We start from the raw sequence: 19087 nt of genomic DNA, 5'->3' as shown, positions 1-19087 counted from the left end.
TACTTAACCTTCCCTGGCCTGATCTCCCACTGTGTTTCTCTGGGATAAGCAAAATTATTCCACAATTCACATGCTGCCCAAACACACCACACAGTCCACCCACCGTGCCCTTTGTCATGCAACTCCTGCTGCCTAGATTGTGTTCCATCCTCGCTCTCCCTATGCCCCATCACCTCCTGTTGAAATCCTACCAGTCCTTCAAAATCCAAGGAAACTTCTCCCAAAAAGAACTAACCTCTCTGCCCTTCATTTGTATTATCACAGCCCAGAGATGATCATGTGCATCACTCTGTGCCTGATGTTTACTTTTGTTGAAGCTTCTGATGTCTTTCAAGTACAGAGTAGACAGAACTCCTAGTAAAGGTCCTTTATGCATGGCTTCCTAGGGAGTAGAACCTATTTAAAGCCCTCCACTCCTTCAAAATATTCAAATGATGGATTTCGGGAGCTGTTCAAAAGAGATTAGAAATGAATACACTGTATGATGAAATTCTGTTTCTGGTTTGCCATTTAAAACTTGGGGCACGTTTTCTTCACTGAATCAATGACATGAGCAAATCCACCTATCTACCTCAATCTATCCACCTCCTCTTCCTCCTTCAAGGCACATTCAACCATCGCCTGCTCCAAAAGATCTTCCACTCTTTGGTCTGAAGTGGGAGCCCTTCTTCGGGGCTCCCCAGCCTGTCTCCTGAACATCCCTCTGTCTTTGGATTTACCACTCTGATTGTTACAGATCGATTCTTTTTGCCTCTCTCCCTCATTAGATCATAAATTCTTGATAACAGAAATTCTTATTTCTCTTTTATTTCTAGCCCTTAGCATGGTATTGGCATGTAGCAGGCACTCAATATGTTTTCTTATTTGTTTCCTCAATAATTTATAAGCAATTGAAGCAATTTTAAGGTAGAAATCATCTATTATACAACTTTGGATTCCTCACCAAAGGGCTTGCAATAATGCTTTGCACATATAACAAGTGAGTAGCCCATAATTGTTCTTACAGAATAGGTAAGTTTTTATGCAGGGGACTGCTCATGGTATAAAACATAGGTGAGGGGGGAAAAAAAACAATGGCTCTCCCAGCAATGCTTTTTTTTTTCAAGTACTTTTTTCCAATTTTCAATATCAAGACTTCAAAGAGAGCACTCAGTGCATGGGAGAGCCTCAGAGACCATCGAGATTCATGTATTTCATTTTACATCTTCTAAAGCTTCTCTCTTCTTCCATATCTCATCTCCTCACAAATTATCTCACTCCCTTCAGCGGAGGATGCACATTACTTGGGTTATTTTTAGAACACCCTTGTGTGCAATATTGGCAATTCAAAGCACCAGAGAGAAGCCACACAAACATACAAGGATTCTCCGGAGGCCTTGGCTTTGTCCTTAAAGTTTTTTGTGTTTGTTTTTTTCATAACTTCCTAAGGTCTTTCCTTTAGGAACCAGGTGAGCCACATTAAAGGTTACAGTCCAAGCATTTACTTCCATGCCTCCTTGGTGAACCTACAATAACTATTTATTGAACATGATGGGAATTCCTGTTAAGAATAAAACAGGGAGTATAATAAGCAATTTCTGTTACACAGACACAACCCGAAGCTACACATCCCTACCCCACATTTATACCCTGAATCTTGGACCATGCCCCTACCCACATTTCAGGAATTATTGCTGGAGAAGCAGTAATGTTCTTTCCCCACCCTTCACTCTACCCAAAAAAAGTAACTACTAAGCAGGTGAGCTTAGAAGGCAAAATAGCCAGTCTACCAAAAGCTATAGAACATGTTCCCTCCTGCACAGAGCTCTGTGCATTTGGCAGTGTAGGGGAAAATGTTCTTTACAAAAAGAAAAGACAAACTCCTGTCCTTGTCCTTATGGAAACCAGTCACCACTGTAGTGAGGCGGGGAGGAACCCATGGTAAGCAGGATGACAGAGAACACCAAGAGTGACTTTGCCCTTTTCCCATCTACAATGCTCTCTCATTCCTAGTTGTACCTCTAAAGTGTAACTTCTTAAAAATATTTTTTAATTGATTTTCAGACAGAGAGGAAGGGAGAAGAGTAGAGAAATAGAAACATCAATGAGAAAGAAACATCATTGATTAGTTGCCTCCTGCATGCCCCCTACTGGGGATGGAACCCACAACCAGAGCATGTGCCCTGACCAAGAATTGAATCAGTGTTTTCTTGATTCATAGGTTGATGCTCAACCACTGGGCCACACCAGCAGGGTTAAAGTGTAACTTATTAATTATGGAAGTAGATTCAAGAACTGCATCATCCAAGGTTGTCATTCTAGGATGAAAAGCTAGAAGTTTCTATAGGTTTGATAAATTAGTATCGTGACACTAATCTTTCAAAGCAATCCTTTTCAATAATAGAACTTTCTGCAGTAATGAGAATGTTCTATATCTGTGTTGTCCAATATGATGGCTACTAGTCACATATGGTGTTAAGCACTTAATGTGTAGCTAGTGGGACTGAGGAAATAGATTTCAAATTTATTTAGTTAGCTTTGATAGGCACATATGGCTGGGATCTACTGTACTGGACAGCACAGCCCTAGTACCTGAAACAGTAAAATGCTATCCTCTGGACAAAATAAGTAATCTTCTTGGCCACCAAATATAGGTTTAGCAAAAGTACAGATGTATTTCTTTATCAGCTCTGTGTCAACTCATTAAAGAAAGGTCACCAAAACCTCTCAGACAAATAGGTTCAGCCAGTTTTAAAGAGTTGCCCGGCATTTCTCTACCAGCAGTAGGGTCAAGGAGAGGGTATTACAAGCATAAGTCTGAAAAATAGAGGTAATAGTAAACTACAATTAAGAGAGAGTGTGCCTTTTCTTATTTAGGAAAGAAGAGAGAAAAGGAGGAAGGGAGGAAGGGTTAAAGCCGTGGTCAGCAAACTGCGGCTCGCGAGCCACATGTGGCTCTTTGGCCCCTTGAGTGTGGCTCTTCCACAAAATACCACGGCCTGGGCGAGTCTATTTTTGAAGAAGTGGCATTAGAAGAAGTTTAAGTTTAAAAAATTTGGCTCTCAAAAGAAGTTTCAATCGTTGTACTGTTGATATTTGGCTCTGTTGACTAATGAGTTTGCCGACCACTGGGTTAAAGGAAAAGAAGGAGGAAGGGAGCGGGGAAGGAATCTTGAACATTCTGGAAGTGTTTGGTATCTGAAATAAATATAAAACATGCCAAATAAACATTTAGCCAACCTAAAATGACAAATCTTAAGTGAAATGGCTACAACCTAAGCAAAATTTTGGAAATGTCATCAGTAATTTGTTGAATTGGTAGTCTGGAAATTTGCCTTTGGGATGAGTTTTACAGCAATTGGCCTGCACCCATGCTAGTCCATATACTCATGGCAACCAGTGGCCACAGCAAGGGAACTAAGTCCCACAGAGCCATACCTACACCTGTGCCCTGCACCAGAGCACCGAGGAGGGGCAGGGAAACTGAACTCCAGCCAATATGCCTTCCACCACATGCTAGATCCTGGCTCTGGAACTGACAGAACTCAGAGGGAAGGGGGGGAATTTTGTTAATTTGTCCACCCAGACTTAGGACTGGTTTCTAATTCAAACAGAGATACTGTATGTGCTAGTAGTTAGAAAACATTTTTAGTTAAGTGCTCAATTCTTGTGAAGAAGGCCACGGATACACCAGTATGCTGTCAAATTAGGGACAACCAGAAAGATGAAGGTGACTAAATATCACCTTCAGATAAGGGCTAAGTGAAGAATGAAAAAAGAGAGAGTTCGGTCTAAATACCTAACTTCAAATATCTGAAAACCTATCATATAGATAAAGGAGGAGGGTTATCTTGAATATTGGCCAGAAGTAAAAAGGTAATACCAGTAAGTAAAAATAAATAAATAAATAAAGGAGTCAGTTCTGGACTCAACATTAGGCAGCATGGTATAATGAAGGGGGTGGGATAGATATGCAGACTTTGGGTGACTTGAGACTAAACCTGAACCCTGACTCCATCAATTAATAGCTCTTTGACTTGAAGCAAATTATATCACCTCTGTGAGATTCAGTTCCCTCATCTGTAACGTAGAAATAACGAACTCAGAGAGTTGTGATAAGTAAATAAGAGAACAACAAACAAGAAGGCACAAAGTACCTAATTGATGCCAAATATTCATTAAGCACCACTTTCATCTTCCTATAACAAAAGCTTTCTAACAATTAGACCTGATCCATCAGACCTGACCCGACCTAACTCTTGCCCTAAGATAACCAAGCGCTCCTGGCATTGAAGACATTCACCAGTAGAGGCTGGTGGACCACTGGCCAAATAAAGGTGGACCACCTTTATTTTATCAATTAAATTTTATTGTTGTTGTTGTTGTTGTTCCAAGCAAGAGAAACCAACCCTGGTTAACTTAAACAAAAAGGAAGTTTATTGGTAAGATACTGGATGGTTCACAATAGAAAGGCTAGTGACCCATGCTTGGAAAAGACAGGAACCAGGACAGCAGGAACGGTCCTACCAGGGCACTGCCAATGAGTATGAACAAGCTGGCGCTCCCTCTGACAGTCCTTTAAGAGGCTAAGTCTAAAAGAGTCTGGGTGTCCAAGCTCAGGCCACACGCTCCTCTGTAGTTTCATGCCAGGCCAGGAAGCCAGTAGTTTTAGTCCTCCCCTTCCCGGCCCTCTTGACTTGATTTCCTCATGTAGATAATGGGTTCCTGGAACACCAGGACTCCTTCACCAAGGCCATTCTGAGTAATTGTAAAATGTGCACAGTGAAATCTGTGAGAAGCACTAATTGCTGGAGAGGTGCTAAAAACAACTATACTAATGAGCCCAACACCACAGTGGGAAAACCATTCACCATTTGTGGATTCATCCATGTATTACTTCTTCCCAACATTACTTTTAGTTTCTGGAAGAGGTACTTTGCCATCAATGGGAGGGCAATTTACTGGAAGTTAAAGACCAGCTTCCAAGCTTCCCATCTGCTCCCAGAAAGAAGTATTTTCTCTCAAATGGCTTGGGGAGGAGGACTTGGGGAGATGTGTTGCACAACGTGCTCTTCGGAAACAACAGAGTGGGCTCCCTTAACAACTCCCCTGCAGCAGTGCTCTGAAGAAAAGATATTTGTGTAGGTACACTGAGCTTCACAGCAGCTTGTGGAAGCTGGAACAGAGATGGCAGAAATGCCTGGAAACGCAGGGCCACGGGCTTCCCCACACAGATCATGCAGCCTTCAAAGTTAATGACAGCGCAATCAGAAAGACAGATCTCCCAACAGCTTTGTAATTCAACAGCTCCCCTTCAAAACCCATACTTATAGGGACATTACATATGTCTTCCTTCCTCTACCTCATACCTTTTTTCATGAAAAAACTGAACTCCATGACTTATGCTGGCCTTGTACAATATTTTCTTTTATCTTCATTTTTTTTCCAACCCTTACTCGAGGACATGCTTATAGAGAAAGAGAGAGAGAAACATCAAAGTGAGAGAGAAATAGCAATCAGTTGCCTCCCATATGTGGCCTGACCCAGGATCGAACCCGCAACCCAGATTAAAATGCCCTGAATGAGAATTGAACTGGCAACCTTTCAGTGCACAGGATGATGCTCAACCAACTGAGCCAGGATATCTTCATTTTTAAGAGCCTTCCGTCACCAGCAAAATCTCAATACAATGAAATCTTGGCCACGATCCAAGTCCTTGGCTGCAACCAGATTTTGCTCTATACCACATGACTTCAAACCCTTGGGATTCTAAATTATCCAGAGTATTCCACTGAGACATTATCAGTTCATGTCAAATATGGCCTCAAAAACATACCTGTTCATATTTTCTGAAGATATTCCCAAGTCCTTAAAACTGAGCGTAGCCTGGGCTTGCTGCTCACTCTCAGTTGCGGAACATCGAGTTGGTTATCAGGTGATCAGTTATACTGAATTTTCTCCATACAGTCAACAACTGTGTTGAGGCGCTGACTTCTTCCCCTAGAATCACTGAGCCATGTGAGCAGATGCTATACGGAGACGGGAAATGCAGTTGCTGTAAAAATGAAATGCTCTTCTTGGAATACCTCTGTCATTATTCGAACTGAATCTTCTTTACAATGAAATGGTTGCTGCTTAGCAACTAATGCAAAAGAAGAGCCTGCATATTTCTCTCTTCCTTTTTCCCCCCGTACAAGGAGTATTAAACACACACCAGCATACTGGTGGCTTCGTATTTTCACCTGCAGATGGGAAGAGTAATGAAGGTGACCACGAGGGCATCCTCCTTGTCAATGCAATATGGGTTTGGTAGGCCAGCCAGTGACTGACTCCAACTCTGTCCATGGTGAATGACAACTGAGATAAATTTAAGTAAATACAATTAACAAAAAGGAAATGTTGCTAATTATCTTTCCACAGAGCCGAACGTGGACGCAGTATCCTAGAGTAAGAAGAACAGGGCACGTGGCTTTGAGTTGGTGGTGACCTCTGTTCCCAGAACTGTACAATGGCTAGGAAAACAGTACCTGCTCTACCTGTTGCCTAAGATTGTTCTGATGGTAAAATTAGAGCAATTATGTAAAGCAGTTTATAAATGGTAAAGTCCTAAAAGCACCACACACATTTTTATTACAAGTATCTAAATTTAGTCAGTAATAACAGTTGAAGAAATCTCCATAAATTTGTCTTTTTTAAAAAAAAAAAATCCCTCCGATTTTGTTATAATTTCACACTGGCTCATGGAAAGCGTCTGTTTTCATCTTTAAATAGCTTCAACATTTATTTTTGAACTAGAAATGTATTTTGCTACAAAATTCTGAAGGATTTCTTCAAATGTGAAAGAGTGGCTCGGGTTTTTTAAACATGATCCTTGGAACTTTCTAGGTGTCTATAGTGGCACACAGGAATATTATGAATTCTGAAGGATGTTCTTATGGGAAAGCTTCTATTGCAAGTCCCTGCAGCCTGAATAGGCCCTCCAGTTGAAGGTGAATGACTCAATTCTCCTAAGAATATTTTTTTTTAAGTGAGTGGTATTTATTTTGCCTTTTCAACCACACAGAGCACGCATGAATTGGTCCTAACTTCTTCATTGGACCCAAACCATTGTACCAATACTCACCTCTCTTCAGGTTCCACTCTGACTATAACAAACCTTGTACTGGAGGTAGAATTTGAAGGGGGCAGCACCAGGCCAGAATCCCTGCAAACCATGCCCTGGCCCCAGAAAACTGGGTTTATCCCACCACCTCATGCAACAGAAAATGCACTTCGTTTCACCAAGGAAAGCTCCCCTCTTGGCCTCCCTCCAATCACCGGTAACCCCTGCCATTCGCAGAACTAAGTCTGTACGTGGACAGGAAAAGGATTCTTGTTCTCTGAGCCACTAAGCCTTTGGGAAGCCTTTCTCTAAGTCCTGTGTTAGGAATGGCTGAGCCCACCAAGATGAAAAACAAGGGTGTCTCCTCTCAAGGGATTTGGGTTTCACAACCACTAGCTGGTGAAAATATCGCCAGTTGCACACAGAAAATGGGAGAGTGGAAAGCTGCATTAGGAACGCAATGGGTGAACATGGACACAGATCTTAACTCGGACATTTAACTAGTTCTGTGGCCTCAGGCAAACGATGCAGTAAGAGTCCCTGCTTAACGGAGAGGTATGTTAGCAGCTTTGGGCACAGAGCACACATTTAATAAAATCGTAACCTTATAATGACTATGTTAACAAGTAGGTAGTTAACACTTGTAGGCTGAATTTGAACCCAGTTAAAGTTTGTTCCTTCTCTTAGCTACACTTTATAAAAACTTTGAAAGAACCCAGGTTCCCTTTGCTGCCTCGGGAAATGGTTTACCAGAGGCCACTGAGAAGGAGAACAGTGACATCTGTCCCTTCTTGGCCACTGTGAGAAAAGGTGAGGTGGGGCCAGAAGGTAGGGAAGATCATATTCTGCAGCTTCTGGGGTTCAATGACTTTCTACTTCCTGTCTAAGTTTAGACGCTGAGGACAGGGCTTCCAATGGGGAGAAACAAAACGATGCTACGGTTTAGTCTTTGCCCTGAGAGGGGGCCAACTTAAAAGGAAGAGGCTGTTTTAAGTCAGGCTCTTTTCTCCAAAACCTCTACAGGGAATGCTCCCTGTGTGAGAGAGGGTGCCTCAAACCCTGTCACATACACAAGGACGACGATGAGAACACAGTCCTTTCAGTTTGAAGAATGCTCCAGAAGTTGGTCTCAAAGTGATACAGCGAACCCTTTCCAACTGCTTCCACATAAGCTTATGTAAAGCTTTCTTTTTTTCATCTTTAAACAAACCGCTTTCAAGTTATTTTGAACCAAAATTTACTTTTCCGTAGGATTTTGTCATCTTTCTCATAGACAAAGTAATGACACATTTTAGAAGTGTACTTTGGACCTTTCAAAGGAGACTATTTTCTGGTTACTTCCTAAAAATCTACATGACACATGAAAGCAACCAAACTGATTTTTCTTTGCCTTTTGAAGAAGAAAAACAGACTTCCTTCCTCAATACTTCATAGCCCTGAGCCAGTTTTATTTGCTCAACAAATATTTAATAATCACCTAAAATTAAAAAAAAAAATCAGTTGTTTGGCCTCGTTGAGATAACTGGTAGAATACCCAGAAGGCTGAGCCTTCTATTTCTGAAATGAGCCAGGACAGGCAGCATCTGGGGAGCGTCTTCCTGATTGCCAGGACACGGTGGCCAGCCATTGTCTGCACGTACAAAGCAAACAGCAGCAGCCAGGCCAGAAGAGAAATAACCTCTGTCCTGCAGTCCCCGGTGACAACTCTATTTCTAGGGCCTCTGTCTTTATCTATTTATCCACTCCTGACACTGCGAAGCCCTGAGACCCCCTAACACTAACCCTCCAAGTCTGGCTCCCTGCTCCCAGATGACCAGCTGGGGGGTGTCCCTGATTCCCCCACATACTGACCAGGCCTGTCTTCACTGACCTTGCCCTCTGCCTGCTCCAATTTCCAGAGCACTCAAAGCAGCTTTCTCCTCTTCACCTCTTCACATCCTCTAGTAATATAGTGACTATTTTTTAATTAGTTGTGAAAAGAAAGGTACACATTCTATACCTTAATGAATGCCAAAACCTATAAATTAAATTTCCTAAATGTATATCTTATTTTCATATTATCTGAATAATTGTATTACTAGCTATTGACATTTGACCAGTGCTCAGTATTTTGAAGAATAAACAAATCTACTCCTTAATTGGACTTAATTGTAGATGACATCACTCTAGCAAACACACTCATAGCACTTCCTTTGTGACAGGGAGCATTAAAAGTATCAGCCTTCAAACAATTCTACAAGGTGAGTACTACTATCATTACCATTTTATAGATGGGGAAACTAAGGCACAGAGAGGTTAAGTAGCTTGCCCAAGGTCACACAATAGACAGAAGTGGTAAATTAAACCCAGGCAGGCGGGTTCCAGAGTCATGGCTCTTAACCACTCTGTCTCTCATGTGATTGAAAAATAGTAAGAATGAGATTTTATTGCAATTGAATTATCATTATTTTAAGCTTTGAATGTTTGCCCTCTCTTCCAACAAAAGCCAGACCATTCATAATATAGTTTAACTCAAAATGGGTTACTTATCATAGCATTATTTATGAATCTGAAAATCTTCAGGTAACTCCACTTAAGCAAAATACATGAAAGTTAGACAAAAGAACTAGGTAAGTCCCTGTCAAAGAGCTATTGCCTTTAAAAAACAGTATCTGTTCCATTTCAAAGGCTCACAGAACCTCAGGGCTGGAAGGAAAGAACATTAAAATCACCTGCAAAGCCCTTCTTCCCACCTCTACCAACCACAGCCCCTTCTTCAGCCAATACACATACACCTAATGATTTCATTTCCTCTCAAGTCACCAAGCAGCACTCATGCCCCCTCTCTTTGAACACTGTGTATGTCAGGAACTCATCAGCCAGTTGTTTTATCATCATACCTAATAAAATGGTAATATGCAAATTACCATCACTCCGCTACGCCCACGATTGGGCCGGCTGGAGGCGCGGGAGGCGGGACTCAGGGTGGCCGATTGGCTGGCGGTAGGAGCGGGGGGCGGGGACTCGCGAGTCCCCGCCCCCCGCTCCTCCCGCCAGCTTAAATGGCCGGGCGCTGCTTAGGCCGGTGCTGCGGAAGATGCTGGTGGCGGAACTCGGGTGGCCGATGATTGCGTGGCTGCTGGCACCAGTTATCCGCCAGCAGCAGTTTTCCTCTGGCCACCCGCCCGATCAGAGCGCCTCCCGATCGGAGTTCCTCTCAGGGTGGCCAATCGTGCTGGCGGGAGGCGCTCTGATCGGCGGGTGGCCAGAGGAAAACTGCTGCTGGCGGATAACTGGTGCCGGCAGCCAGGTGAAGGAAAAGTCTATTGCACGAAACTTCGTGCAACGGGCTCCTAGTTTTAATATATTTTTATTGATTTCAGAGAGGAAGGTAAAGGGAGAAAGAGATAGAAACATCAATGATGAGATAGAACCATTGATTGGCTGCCTCCTGCATGCCCCACACAGGGGATGGAGCCCACAATCACAGCATGTGTCCCCACCAGGAATCGAACCGTGACCTCCTGGTTCCTAGGTAGACACTCAACCACTGAGCCACACCGACCGGGCTCATCAGCCATTCTTCAAGTGCTTTATAAGTTAGGTGAATAAAAAGTAGCTGGCACTTTTTTCCAAGACTTTCTTATTAAGTTAAAAACAAAACAAAGGCTTAGCATCACGCAGTCAACCAAGGAATTCTTCCTAAAATAACTTTTCCACCGCAGTCAATCAGGTGAGTTGGAAGGAGTATCAGGAAAGTAACACAGAACAGAGGCTGCTGGAGTCATCCCGAGCCGGCTGGACAACGGTCAGGACAGATTCCAGGAATGCAGGGCAGCCATCTTTCTGCATCTCTAAGTTCTAATCATAGGAAGAAAAGTCAACAGAAAATTCCCTGAGGAGAAAATCAATGATGCCCCTTGGAAAGGGATGCGACAGACAGAAAGAGAGCCAGAGAGCTAATTAGTGCTACTCAGAAGGCAAATTAAGGCCTTTTCTTTGACAAGCTGAAAATAGCTGGTTAAGTAAGAGCTTCTGCCGCCCCTCTCTGGCCTCCAACAGATGGCCAACGGGCTGGTGCAGGTACTCACACAGGAATTTGTAGACAGACACACACAGTCCTGGGCTGTTGGACAAAGTGTAAATGACAAAGAGGCAGAAAAAGGGAAAATCACAATTGAGATGGACAAGAAATGGATCACTGTAGTAGTTTATTTAAAGGAAGCAATTAAACTCATTCATTCAATACATATGTACCCAACACCTGCTGAGCAATAAGAACAGGATTTAGTGATTCAAATGATAAGGTACAACTTCTGTCTTCAAAGGAGCTACCAACTTAGCAGGGCATAATGATACTTACAAAAGTTCACTCTACACAAGGCACTGCACTGAGTCCTTGGCCTGAAGTAACTCATTCAATTCTCCTAACAAATCTCTCTGAGGTAAGTATTACTATGCCCCCATTTTAGAGATGAATATGCTGAGCCTCCAAAGGTTTCCATAACATGCCCAAGATCAACTAGAGGATGCCAGGTCCAAACTCTACTTTAATTCCCAGAACAGGAAATCCCAATTCAGTCTTAACACTGCTGTTGAAAGCACCATCTGAGGACAGGGTAGGATCGACCACCTGTCACAGAAAGTGGACACTTCTGAGCTCAGTCCTAAAGAGGAGTTTGCCTGGAGAACAAGCCAGAGATGCAGTATGAGAGTACTATGCGCAAACATAACCCGGTGTTTTTATTTCTTTAATCTTTGTCATTGCATTGGTTTGCTATGCCTTGTGAGAGGCATAACATTCCAAGCTGTTCAAACAATGCCAAGAGTTCAAACAGCTCCAATCCGTCCAAGCAATTTGAAATTAGTCCATTATTGTAGTTACTTCAAGCAAATTAAATTTCAAAGGGGAAAAAAAGCCTAGTAGCTTAGATTCTGTTTTCCTCCTTACCTTCCTTTTTTCAGTTATCCACTGTAAGAAAAGCCCAAACACTGTCTTTGAATTGTGGTAACTGTTATCCTGAAACTGCAATTACAGGATCTCAGAAAAAATAATTAGGATCAGTATTACCAATACAAACCCACGTAAGAAAGCAAATGTCATAGCCAGCATGCAGGCAATGGTCCTTCCAGACGCTCCCTGTCTCACAGAGTGAGTGACTAAGCCCACTTCAAGGATACCTCAGGGCTGAACAGGGAATGTGTATCCCAGATGCCAGCCCAGAAGGCCATGGATGGTGCCGCCAGCCTGGGCCCTCACTGGGAGTCGCCATTTTCTCAGATTAGAAAGGGAAGTGTTCCAAAAAGCTAGCTCTAGTCTGAATTAATTTGGCCCAATGCTGTGTGGCCACAGGAAAACTGAACACCAGCAAAGCTCCCTTCAACTTTCCCATCCCCTAATTCCACAGGACCCAAGGCTGCCAAACTTCCATGTAAAAATCAAGCCTCTAAAAGATCAATTAGAGCAGATTAAGTACTCTGGACGGTGGTTCAAGTGCAATTTTGCCTGGTGTGTATCCTGATTAAGGAAGTCTACACTTAGCCAAGCCCTAAGTGATTATTGAGGATGGAAACATTAAATTAGAACCAAGGTTTTCCTCTGATCCTAAAGTCTAAATGTCAGAGGAAAACATAAAATAAATAAAATTGGTTTACATAGAAGGAGGATGCATACTTACATTCAGAAGAAAACTTCCCCTATACACTAGTGATTTCCATGCAAGGAAGAACAATGTCTACGCTAGCCTACTTGGCTCTCAACATCCCAACTGTCTTTCTTATAATCACGTAAACTTGCTTTGCAGAACAAAATGCCAAAAGGAAATGCTATGTTCTCATCATCACCCTATAAAAAATAATAGATCTTTTTTTATACCTAACTGCCTAACCTAAGAAGTCTAATAATCCTTGCTGCTACTCTTATCTTGTACCAAAAACTCTCCTTAAGGGGGGTGTCTGGTCTCACCACCCCTGGTTTATAAGTAGAGACAGTGACACACAGGCATCGACATTTCATAAGTAATGGTAACTGCCCAAGCCTCCTTCAAACAAAATCATGCTTTCTCATTTCTTCTGTGCTGCTCCAGGAGACCCGGACAGGCCAGCTCTTCCCTGGATCTAGGTTCACCTACACCACACCTGTGTAATTTTTATTATAAGGCATATAAAACTCTAAGACTGGCATCTTCATAGAGATGGCAGGTGTCATGTAGGTGGTTTTGTTCTCAGAAGCAAAACCAATCTATTTTCTGATGATCATGAATTTATAATCATTTTTATTTCTGAAATAGCAGAGGAGTTCCTTAATATTATATGGCCAAAGCAGCACAGATGAAAGAATCAAGTATACAAAATATCATATATAATGATCTGTCGTAGATTATAACGCACACACACAAGCACACACATGAAGAGAGTTCAAACCAGAAATGAATGTTTAGGGAAGCATGATGTGGTTTTAAAACGAAGTCATTTAGCATCAAATCTGGGTTTGAACTCTTCCTCCTACCCAAGCTCTAAGCCTCAGGCTCATCCTATATAATAAAAGCCTAATGTGTTAAGTGTCTGGTCGACCAGTTGGCTGTTCAACCAATCAAAGCGTAATCTTACCTTATAATAGACAAATATGCAAATTGACCGCACCTTCGCTATGCCCAAATATGCAAATTGACCGCACCTTCGCTATGCCCACCAACCAAGCCACGCCCACCAACCACGCCCACCAGGAAACCGTTGCAGGGACGTTGGGGTGTGGCAGAGCCCAAGGCCGGGAAAGCCTGGGGCGGAGGCTTTTCCGGCCTTGGGCACCAGCGGGGAGCCTGCACGGATCACAGGAAACCACTGGGGGTCAGCTCCTGCGATCGGTAGCAGGGATGCTGGGTGCGGCCGAGCCCAAGGCCACCGCCCGGGGCCAAACCCCGACCCTGAAAGAAGGCAGAAGGCAGTGGCCACAGCCAAGGCCTGGGTCCCCAGTGCCGGCAGAAAACTGGTGCAGGCAGCCAGGTGAATGAAGGTCTATTGCACGAATCTTCGTGCAAATGGGCTACTAGTTTTCTATAAAATAGGAACAACCATAAGCATAGCATAGGATTGTCATAAAGAGTAAATAAGATAGAATATACAATAACACTTAACACAGTGCCTGGTACACAGAGGATGATAAACGTCAGTTACCTCTCCTTCCCCTCCCCTGTGTGCCTCTAAAAGATTTTTTTAAATAAATTTTTATTGATTTCAGAGAGGAAGGGAGAGGGAGAGAGAGATAGAAGCATCAATGATAAGAGAGAATCCTGTATACCTGCTCCTGGGGATCAAGCCCACAACCCCCAGCATGTGCCCTAACCAGGAATCCATCCATGACTTCCTGGTTCATAGGTCGACACTCAACCACTGAGCCACACTGGCTAAGGCTAAAAGATTGTTTTTAATATTGCTGACATAAATGGGAATTCTTAGAGTGGCTTTTTAAAAATCCTACACATATGTATCTGTTGCAGCACCATAATTTGCAAAGAAAAAGGAAGTAGTAATTTTAAGAAAAAAGTACAAGCTCACTTGCACTGCCTTCTAAACCTTCAGCTTTACAGTCTACAGAGACTATTTGCTCCAGGGGAGCAGAATCTGAAATAAAGGAAAAATTCTCATGGGAAAAATGGTTCCTAAAAAAAAAAGCCAAGAAAGAAAAGATAATGAGGGAAAATCGAGGGGTATGTGTAAAGGGGTTTATTTTACTTAACAAAGTAAAAGTCAAGCAAAATGAATAATCTGCCTCCAGAAACGTTTATTTAAAGGCTCTTTGTAAAGGGCTCCGGTTCCTAAAAAGACAGGAGCCACTGCATATACCCACCCACTCCTCATTTATTTTTAAACCCTAGATTATATGTTTCTTAGCAACAGAAGGAGCAGATGAGACCCCCCTACCCACATGCACATGCACACCCTCTCCCAAAGCCCCCTTCTTTCCTGTCAAGTGTCATTCCACAAATACCCATGTTCTCCAGAAAATACGTTTGAGCTACCTGCACGTCTCCTCTTCCCCACCTTAAATGATCCCCCTTATACAAGCAGCCATGCCTCACACTCTCACTGAACCCTTTTGCTCAAACTTCATTCTGTGAGGTCTTGCTAACCCCCTCCGTTCTCTCCCCCCCGGCCGCTGTCCTCAGGTGCCCCAGGAGGGAGGTGGCAGTCCTCACGGAGGAGCCAAGGCCCAACTCCAGCCGAAGCTGCTCTTTCCTCACAGACCATTCATTACCCCACCAGCGAGATAATCCCACGCGGCCACCTCTGAGGCCTGCACAGTGGCTGCCGTGGCAAGTGGGCAGGCCACTGACCATGACTCTACAAATAGCAACAATAATGGAAATGGGACACTTTCCAGGTTACCCGGGACAAACATGTGCCAGATGAAATCACCTACCTTTTTGCAGTCTTTCCCCTGACTTGGGGACTGCCTGGCCTTGTTTGGCTGGGCATGGTTTATGAGTTCAAAGTTCAATTGCTTAGCCTTTTTTTTTTTTGGGGGGGGGGGGGGGGGATTAGGGCAGCAATACTCAGATATTAGTGTACTGACACATTGCCGGAGGAGCCCGGTAAAAATTCCCACCCACGGAGAGATGGGTTTTGGAAGCCTAGGATGGTGGGAATTGTTAACCAGCCACCTGAGGTGACACTGCTGCCAGTGGGCTGCTGACTAGGAAACCTGACAGCCCTGTTGAAAAGGAAATTGTGTTCACAAAGCAGGACCTATTTTCTATAGAGGATTCAAGCCCTCCGCAGAAAAACGTCGCGTCTGGGTCCACGTCCATGTTTGTGTGTGTGCACACGCACACAGGCACCTGTGACCGTGTGACCCAGCAGGCTGTGGCCCTGCACAGTACCAGTTCCCAGGAGGGAATGACCCCTGCCAAGAGGCAAGCTGAAATGATTTCCCTTGCAAACTCTGGCTTTGTAGCCCTACCCAGTGAGGAGTCTGATGGAAGGAAGCCAATATCACAGGAGCCCAGACCCACGATGGACTTCACGTCCCCGCCCACCCCAACATCCCAGTTCCTCAATAGGCTGAATGTAGCCCCTGCTCCCCGAAGGGCCAGACAGGCCACCATCACTAGGAAGGAGAACTGCCTGCGCCCCAGCAGATCTCCAGAGAGCTACCCCACTCTCCACAGCCCGTCTACATTTAGAAAGGGAAAGATCCGTGTGGTCCTGATCCATGTGAGTAACTAAGAGAGCAAGTCAGGTGGGAACTGCCTCCACGCACAGCGGACGGAACACACTCGAGGGACGTGGGAGCAGCCACCTCACCAGGAAGATGGTCTCAGCGTCATCGGAAGCCACCGCCTGGACACGGAGCCCGTGCCCCGGCGACCGGGGCCTCCAGCCCAGGCCATGCCAGCGGGGATCCCAGGGATGCACACACGTGGCCAGCCCATCCATACAACACACACCCGCACAAACCCACACCCCTCCATCATCTGCTTTTGCTTACGTAACAGCACATGGTGCGCCAGGCTGAACACTTTCCACGGGTTTCTGGAAAGGACTGCTGCCTCCAGAGCAGTCAGGTCAGGAGAAGGCTTTTACTGGCCCCTTTTCAAGATCGCCTTGCAAGTACCCACCTTTGAAATTCTGAGCTTACCATCTTGACTTTTAAAAATGAATAAGCAGTAAGGGCAGTCTCTGACACCCTCCAAACCTCTCACATCTTTATTCCTGCCTGGTGCTGAGGGGGTTGGGGGGACAGGGGAGGTGAGGGGCAGGGCAGAGAACCTACTGAATCCTCTTTCTCATTTCTGGGGCACTCCTTTACCATAACGCGGTGGCCATTTATCCCACCACGTCCTTGTCTCACAAACACACATCCCATCCTCGGGGGCAAGCACTGTCCCGTTCTCGGCCTCACCCCTGGCTTGCCACCAGGCTCCCCAAGCCGTCCTCCCGGGCACACCTAGTGGAGAGGGAGAGCGCACGTGCGCGTGTGACCCCGTCACCAGTTACACTGTGTCTACAGACTCAGTCCCACGCCGACCCTTCCTTCCCGGGCCTTTCCCGGCGGGTCCGACCTCTTCGGGGCGGACCCGTCCTTCCCGGCCCCTCCGGCGAGCTCGGCTGTGGAGTTAGCGCCCACGGCTCGCCCGGCAGGCGGCGGCAGGTAGGGGGAGTGGTTGCAGATGACGCCGGCTTAGGGACAACTTTGAGGCTCTCTCTCAGGAAAACCAGGCGTCCCTGGGCGTGCACCCCCCTCCCCTCCCCTCCCGCACCCGCGCGCGCGGTTCGGTTGTTGTTGTTCTGACCTCAGGGACCCAGGCTTCTCTCCCGTCCTCCTGTCACGGGGAACAGGCAGCAGCTTCCCTCCAGCCCCAAAAGATGGGATGACAAGAGAACACATCTCCAGGGGAAAAAAGGGGGGGGGGCGCCGGGGGGAGCGCATAGGTGACCAACTCCGCGGCAGCGCCCCTCCGAGGGGAGGAGCGGGTCGCGCCCGCGAGGCACCGGTCCCCGCGCCGGCCCCCGCGCCTACCTGTAAGAGACCTGCTTCCGGAAAGTTAAGTTCCTCAGCTTCTCCTCCAGCGCCTCGTCCTGCTCCTTCGCGCCCGCGGCCGCGGGCTCCTCCAGGGCAGCGGCCCCCGCCGCCGCGCCCGCGCCCCGCGGGTCCGCGCCGCCCTCGGCGCCCAGGCAGCGGCTCCCGGCGCCGCTTCCGCCGCCGCCGCTGCCGCCCGTCGCCCCCTGCTCCTCTCCCGCCGGGGAGCTGGGGTTCATGGCGCCCGCTCCGGCCGCCGCGGAGGGAGGCGAGGCGGCTCCGCTGCAGAGGCCGGGCCGGCGGACCGCGCTGGCAGCGGCCGCCGCTGCGAGAGAGCGAGCAGGTCCGCGCTCCGCTGGCAGGGGCGGCAAATGGCAGCCCCTTCCCGCAGCATCCATCCGCGGCTGCACCGCACCGGAGCATTGTGGGAAACTCCGTGCCTCCACTCCCCCTCCCTGACCAATCAGAGGACACCTCCCTCCACCTCCCCGCGCCCTCCCGGGGACACCCGAGCCCTCCAGCCCCGCTGACCTTTCCTAAATCGGGAGTAGCGGCAGGGGCTGAACTTGAACTCCGCCCGGAGGCTGCGGACTGCGGGAGAGCGGGGCGGAGTGGGAAGGAGGGGCCGCTCGGCTCGGGGCGCCGGGCGCGAAGACGGGCGGCGGGAGCGGAGAGCGCCCGAGGGAAACTCCGAGGAAAGCGTGCCGCGCCCTGGTTCCTGCCCCGGGAGGCTGCCCGGCCCCAGCTCTCCTCTCGGCCGGGGAGCGGCAGCGCCCACCCTGGTCCCGGCGCCCTCTTGCCCAGGCCCGAGGCAGCATTCTCTCCACCACCGCTCCCTCCGGAGCCAGCAGAAGCCACCGTGGGCGGGACACCCTTGGGGCTCAGAGAAAGAGCGCGGTCGGGGGGAACCTGGGAGAGCATTCTTGCGCCGTGTAAACTAAGAGGTGCGGGGAGGTCAAGTTCATGATACAGGCGAAGCGCCCGCCTCCTCTCTCAGGGTGAGGGCTGGGACCCCGCACGCCTGAATCCTCCAGCCCAGCGCCTTCCTTACACTGAGCCCACTCTCCCTAAACAGATGTGAATTTGCTGGAGTCGGATCCCAGGTCCCTCGGTGAAGTAGAAAGACAGAGAATCCAGGTGGCAGAAGCGAGGGAGGGCGCCAGCGCCGGGTGCTGGTGCCTCGGGAGGGGCTCACCCAAGGAGGGGCTTCCAGCCACTTGGGGCCCCGCTTCTGAAACATCCCAAACTTTGCAGTGACTGCCAATGTCACTGCTCACCTCACCATTAGTCTTTGTTTCTGACATGGTGGGGAACTCTGTGGGGTTTGAATGATGTGCTCCAAAGTGTGTGAGACAGATACTTTTCCAAATTAGAAGTTTCCACTCAAGAAATCTCAGCTGTCAACAAACACGAGAAAGTTCCATACTTAAGGCTAAGTGGAGTAACCAAAAGATACAGGTACATGTAGGCGTGGTAAGAGAACCAGGCCAGTGAAGAATTTCAGGTCA

General features: G+C 46.7%; 1 protein-coding gene across 3 annotated transcripts in view; it reads right to left on the bottom strand.

Annotated features, from left to right (window-relative positions):
* Positions 1-17977, bottom strand: part of DGKI (diacylglycerol kinase iota) — a 397015-nt gene extending 379038 nt beyond the window's left edge. For all 3 annotated transcript variants that reach the window (XM_054726100.1, XM_054726102.1, XM_054726101.1), the window contains exon 1: positions 17580-17977. In XM_054726100.1, the coding sequence (XP_054582075.1) occupies positions 17580-17977 (398 nt within the window). The remainder of the gene's footprint in view (positions 1-17579) is intronic.
* Positions 17978-19087: the final 1110 nt, after the last annotated feature.

This window comes from Eptesicus fuscus, chromosome 14 (assembly GCF_027574615.1).
Source record: "Eptesicus fuscus isolate TK198812 chromosome 14, DD_ASM_mEF_20220401, whole genome shotgun sequence".
In the NCBI taxonomy this organism is placed as follows: Eukaryota; Metazoa; Chordata; class Mammalia; order Chiroptera; family Vespertilionidae; genus Eptesicus; species Eptesicus fuscus.
Note: the sequence above shows the minus strand (reverse complement) of the source record. Positions and strands in the feature narration are given on the sequence as shown.